This window comes from Haplochromis burtoni, unplaced genomic scaffold (genome assembly GCF_018398535.1).
Source record: "Haplochromis burtoni strain Fernald_Lab_line unplaced genomic scaffold, NCSU_Asbu1 Contig_6, whole genome shotgun sequence".
Lineage (NCBI taxonomy): Eukaryota > Metazoa > Chordata > Actinopteri > Cichliformes > Cichlidae > Haplochromis > Haplochromis burtoni.
Window position 1 is genome coordinate 416275 of NW_024582367.1, and position 6799 is coordinate 423073.

The window sequence follows — 6799 nt, forward strand, 5'->3', positions numbered from 1 at the left end:
TACATTTACTTTAGCAGTTTTTGAAAGTTAATTTTATTTCTTTGTTTTCATGACTAACACGATCCACCTGATACTAACCTATGAATCCCCACAGGGGGCATACAGGACAATAAAAGTTCCTTCCACGAAATCTGAGGGATGAATAACAAAAATATGAAAAAGAAAACAGAAATTTACACAGATAGTTTTTCATAACCTTGAGCACCATAGACAGATTCCTCCTACACTGTGGGGACTGAAAGCAAACAAAATTATTCATTTATTTTTAATTTCTTTATATTTCTTCCACCTTGCGACCCTTGCATTTGTAGGTTGTAGGGTTTGTGTATGTATTTCTCTTCACTTTCCTCCTTTCTCTGCCTCTCGTTTGCAAATGTAAACCTGTACCTGTGCACCCAGCAGCTCTCCCTCACACACCACACAATCACGTTTATTTCGTTTAGTGTTTACAGCAGTATGGTTTTCTCTTTTTTCTATGTGTAAGTTCAGTAACAAAAATCTGTATTCACTCATTTGCCTGCTTTCCAGTGTGTTAAGGTCTAAATCAATGGCTTGCCAGCCTTCTGCAAGCCAGTCAGTCTCTGCTATGCTCTTTTTTCATTTGTGGCTTTCAGACTCACCAGCCTCCCAAGCCTCATCCTAACCTCCATCTTCATCTTCACCACCACCAACACCTAAACTCTGGGAGATCCTGCTCCACTGCTGTGATGCTTCATCTAATTCTCAACACTGCATAGATTTTATTTAAACTCTCTGTCTGAACAAATCATGTTCATGTTCTCCAAATGATCTTTCCTGCTAGAAATAAAAAAGTGTGCCTGACCTCATGACGCTGCCTTTCACACTGTGTACACAGTCCATTACTGTACGTCACATCCTCTGTGTTCACAGAACCTAAGTGGCATTTATGGATATTAAAGGCTCAGCTGCAGCGTCGTTTCTTGTTTGCCTCAGTTTATTTCCAGGCTCAATAACAAGCTGTGTTTGTGTTTGACTGATTGGACAGACTGCTCCGTCTCTCACATACCTGGTCTGCCAGTAGCTCACAGTCTGTTTCACTCCTGCCGTAGATGTTCTCACATTGTCGAATATTGTTATGTTTTATGCACCACTTTTAAACAACAACAACAACAACAACGCATTTATTATTCACTTTTTAATAAAAGAAGGAAAGACCAAACATGTCGAGTTGAGAGGGTAAATCATTCCATTACTCTTTAAGTAATCCTTGAAAACAGGTCTCACCCCTGGATGCTCCACAGGTGTTAAGAACTAGCTCTTAACCAGTCCTTAAGTGGTATTTATGCTCTGTCTGAATTGCATGTTGCATGCACCACAATAGTGATTTAATATTCAAGAGCTGCATTTCTGCTTCTAGTCCTTTTTTCCCCCACCAAACAAGGAGACTAAAATGCAAACTCGAGCTATAAATAGAATGATTTTAAAACTGATTCAATTTTCAAAAATCCACAAAAAATAACAAACAGTTTAAATTAGCAAAAAAAAAAATCAAGAAATGGGAATGAAAAAACAGACACATTGAAGAAATATACAGAGTAAGGAAGGATGATATAAATATAGTATATAAGTGTATCCATTCAACATGAGAGCAGGCAGGCAAGGATTAAGGAGGGAAACGGACAAGGACAGGAAGTAAAACAACAAAGCTAACCAATTACCAATATAAATCAGGAAGTAGCAAACAAAAGATACAATATATATGTAAAAATAAGAGTAGAAGTGGGTAAAATCTTTGATGTGGGCAGCAGTGAACAGTTATACAATACAAGCATAAACACAAAAAGAAAGATCACATGCAATAAAATACAATAATGATTTAATAATCTGTGCAGTTATAATATTAAATCAAAGTTTATTTCTATAACACATTTAAAAAAATAAAACGTTCAAAGATATATATGATTTTGTGATTTTACACTTGATTTTAAGTCAAGTGTCGTATTGCTGGAAATGTCAGAGGGAAAAATGAATGTGAGGACAGATCAGCAGGAAATTGGGAGCAGCGTGATCATCCCTGGGTCTGATATGAATTGTATCTAATCAGGAAGTGCACTCACATGTTTCTGTCAGAGGAACACAGCCTTTAAATGGCTGAGGGTTATGGAACCATACGCTTTCCTTTTAATGCATGAAGTTAAATATACAAATATTTAAGTATGGAAGGAAAATCTTCTAAGAAAATAAACAAAAAAAGTAAGGCCAGTTAAAAATGCAAAGCTGTGTCTCGTGGGAAAGTAAATTTGCACAATAAACATTAACACTTGAAGCAAAGCGTTTGTTTTGTCAGTTTAACAGCCAAAAACAAAAGCACGTGTAGTTTTAATGATAACCATATCTAATCTGTGCTTTCAGAGACGGCATGTGCAACACAGTCAGCAGGTCTGCCTTTGAAAGGCTCCGAGGTGTATCAGGAGAGCTGGCATTTGGCACCTAAATAGCTGAGATGACTCACATGTGCTGGACTGTACTGAGTAAACAGACACCATGTGAGGCTGTTTGACATTGTCAACATCACACTGTTTTAGATTTCTGTGAACTTTTTCTGCACCTCCTTGAATCCTTCCAGATTTAATATTTAGAGGCTACTGGCTGATTGAAATATGTCACTCTGCTTTGTTTTTTTCTAAACAGAGAGTCATCTGATGGAATATAACTGAAACCAGAACCAATCATGTCTCTCCTTTGATGACCTTGATGAGTTCAGACTCCTCTGATGAAGCCAGCCGTCTGACGCTGGATCAATCAATCGGTTTGCAATAGTTGATGAACATGACTGAATTTGGCTCCTGCGGTTATGTCTCTCATGTAACATCCACACAGCATGATAACAACTACATTCTCATGTTACTGGACAGCCAGTGGCTGCACTTTTATTCAAACAGATATGTTATTTGTATTGTTGCGATGGAAAAAAGTCAAACTTCAAGTAGAGGACATGTCCAACTGGCCATTTTATTCATCTTTTTTTCTTAGAAACTGTGTGTACATATGAGCAATTCATGTAATTAACATTACAAGATCATTTTATTTGCTGTACATTAGAAACTATCTGTGCTAGCAGACTGTAATCCCACATAGTAAAGGCAGTAAAGTCCACTTTCTCTTGCTTAAACTCGGTTAGACACGCTTTCCCCTGAAAACCTTTCTTTCATGTTTAATTGTGTTTCTGTGTCAATATTTAAACTGAATTTGCATAAGCTGTTGTAAACTGAAGACTTCCTTCAAACGAGGCATCAACTTCACACTGAAGTGACTGTAGTTAGTTACAGATTTCACTAATTTGTTGACATCCATTGTAATTAGGACTGTCAAATCAAACTCTTCAGGCTTGATGCTAAAATGTACAGAGCTTGCAGCAAAAGGAAGAAAACATACTCATTAAGATGCCATCACTCTAACAAGTCAGTGCTAATGTTCCATACTCATATGACCCCCTATTCTGTGAATATATTGTAGATAGTTCTGGCACATTGCTCACGTCATTAAATCTCACTGTTATTGTTACTGAACTTTGACCGTTGCATCAATGTAGCAGTTCTTCACACTAGTGGAATGTGGTGACTTTCATAGAAAGACAAGCAAAGACGATGACAAAATGACAATAAAATGTAGAAACTTTAAATCAAAAATCTATCCATCAATTTTCTAGCATGTATCTGCATTTCATCCAGGTGAACACCAAGGTGATCTCAGGCCATCCGAGAGATCTCCAGTATATCCTATCCTGGCGACTTTTCCTTCCAGGACATGCCTGGAACACCTCACCTAGGAGAAGTCCAGGAAGCATCCTGGTCAAATGGAAAATGATCTCAGCTGGCTTCTTTTGATGTTCAGGAGTAGTGGATCTACTCTGATCCCTCCCAAATGACTAAACTCCTCACCCTATAGCTAAGGGAGAGCTACCCTTCAGAGGAAGCCCATTTGTGCCATTACTATCTATGATCTCATTCTTTTCGTCTCTACCTACAGCTCATGTAGGTGGTATTTAACTTACAATATAAAGTTCCTCGAGGTAACTGTTGCTGTAATTTGGCACGAAGTAAATAAAATCGTACTGAATTAAACATGGGTTGCTTTTACGCTCAGCATTCTCTTCACCACCATAGATCAGTGTCGCATCCACATCCAGGGATTAAAAATATTAGTGAAAAATAAAGGTGGTGTATTAGTAAAACAGCTAAACTTACTGCAATGAGTCAACCAAATTGTTTCTCATATATGCTAATGTTATAATGCGGATGCAGCCATTCAGCCACACATTTTCTTGGTTAATGTTCCAAAGGAGTTCCTGATCCTGCACAATAATTCCTCCACATCACATGCTGGTCAAGGTGGTTAGTGTTAGGATGTTTTGAGTTTATTATATTATTTATCATTTCTAGTCTTTGGTTTCTTTGTTGGAGTTCTGTCTTATGGTTTATGTCTCTGTGTAATCCTTAGTTGCTGTCTCCCCTGTCTGCTCTGTGTCTGTAAGTTCAGTCTGTGTTATGTTTCCTGTTTTACTTTGAAAGTCCGTGTCTCATGTAAATGCGTCTGGTTTTGCTTCCTTTGTCTCGTTAGGCCTGATTTGCCCAGCTGTGTTTCCCTCCTGTTGCCCATTCCCTGATTGCTCCTCTGTGTATTTAAGCCCTGTGTTTCAGTTTGTTGGTGTTGTGATCTACCCTCGTCTTGCTGTGTTCTGGCTGCGTAAGCTTATTTTGTAGTCCTAGTTTTGGTACCCTTCTGAGTTCAGCATTAAAGCTGTTTTGAGTTCACGTTTTGTTTCCGTGAGTCTGCATTTTAGGTCCACCATGCCTGCCTGCACACAGCCGTCACATGACAGTTAGTGAGAGAAAACGTATGCGTTAAGATGATAAATCATTGAAGATTATTCACTTGTTAATGTGAGCTGCAAAAGCAACCAAAAAAAGCAGCTGGACTGCTCGAGCTCGAGCTTTTGTGAAAGGGATATGGGAACACCCATCAAAACAACAGGCACTACAGATTTCAGTGGAGTAGAGTTCACTTTATGGTATATGACATTTATAGGACGACTACTGTACAACAAAAGAATGCATAAGACTATTAGTAAAGGTAACTGAAAGCTAAAATGTAAAAGACATAATGGCAGATTCTGGTCATTAACACCCACATAGTTAAATAACGTCCCCTCTCTGCTGGCAGTACCAATTTTGCTCATACAATAGCAGTTCTTATAGTTACATTTACAACATTCAACTCTATGATAAACTTCCTTCAAGAATTTAAAAAAAAATTATATATAATTTATTTTTTCAGTTTTTGCTCAAATGAAATAGAATTTTTTTTATTTTATCCAAAGAAATACTGACAGAAAAGTTGATTTTTCAGAAATGAAAAAAAGTCTTCTATGAGGAAATATACTGATTAATAATAAGCTAGCAAAACAGGCTAACCACAGGCAGGTCTCTCCAGTATAACATGTATTGAACATAATTAAATGGCACAGCAGTGCTTTAGACAGTATTACATATATACATTTATCCAGTACATTCGTGCATCATGACTCACTGAGAGCGTTGTACATTTAAATTAATTCAAAAACTTCATTTCATGTGTTAACTTTGTGGTTATCAACAATAATCACAACCCGGGCTCAAAAACATGACATCAATAATTACATTTAACTGTGCAAAATATCCTTCTAATCTAAGTGAATGCAATCTAACTTTAATGCGTAAATTGAAAATAATGTTGAGTCAAAGACACTTGAAACATTTCCCAGTTTTTGTGGCATCAGTTACGTGACTTTCATCTGTGTGTTTGGGTCCAGCAGAGAGCTCGCGCTTCCCTGTCAGAAAAAGCCGACCACTGCACAAGTTTTTGTTCTGCAGCAAAGCCGCAGCTTCATTCCGTGCTTTGACTTTCAAATGAAGCTCTTGACTGTCTGATACCCAGGGGAACATAATAAATCAGTCAATGGGAGGTTTATCTGTTCCTCAGTGGGATGACCTCCCATTCATCTCCATGTACTGGGGATGAAGGTTCCTCTTAGGACCAGCTTAGGGAACCACAAACAATAGAAAACAAAAGGTCAGCAAGTATAACCGAGAAAATGTGAACCGAAGTTACTCTGATGGGGTCTGGCGAGCTGAGGCACGTTCACCACTGGGATGTCCTCTGCAGACCATGCCCCTGCAAAAATAAGAAAGAAATTATTTGTTTTTTGGTGTTATATACCCTCTGAAGGATTCAAAAGTGTTCAGCTTGCTCACTAATGGAGGATATCGTCAGCATGAGTTACATGATCACTGGCAGCCACTCCCTAGTTTCCCTTTTGCACCCTTTGTGGGTTTATTACTGTTTTATTTGCTTATTCTTTTACATAATGTAAGAGTATTAGTCAGTGGAACCGACAACCATTTCCTTTTGCACACCTATATTGCTCCGTCACCATCGCTGAAACCGAGCTCGTCCTAAAGCTAATAAAAATTGAACAACAGCTACATTTGTGTGTCTCAAAGTTTCACAGGACTGTTTTGTGTTTACGTTTTGCTTTTCACACACTGTCTTGTAGGGTTTATTTACCTATCCCATTTGGTGTAAAATAACTGTCTGAATTATAATACTACTACTACTACTACTAATACTAATACTAATAATACTAATACTACTACTACTACTACTAATAATAATAATACATTTTATTTATAGGCACCTCTAAGACCCTCAAGGTCACCTTACAATAACACAAGAAAAATAGTAGCAATAAAATCTAATACACATGGCAAAATAAAATTTATACATAAGGTAACCCCCC

At 37.7% G+C, this 6799-nt stretch overlaps 1 protein-coding gene across 4 annotated transcripts in view; it reads right to left on the reverse strand.

Moving 5' to 3' along the window:
• Positions 1-5005: 5005 nt before the first annotated feature.
• Positions 5006-6799, reverse strand: part of gprc5c (G protein-coupled receptor, class C, group 5, member C) — a 10890-nt gene continuing 9096 nt past the window's right edge. For all 4 annotated transcript variants that reach the window (XM_005913831.3, XM_005913830.3, XM_005913828.3 and 1 more), the window contains one exon: positions 5006-6174. In XM_005913831.3, coding sequence (XP_005913893.1) covers positions 6142-6174 — 33 coding nt within the window. In that variant the 3' untranslated portion in view covers positions 5006-6141. The remainder of the gene's footprint in view (positions 6175-6799) is intronic.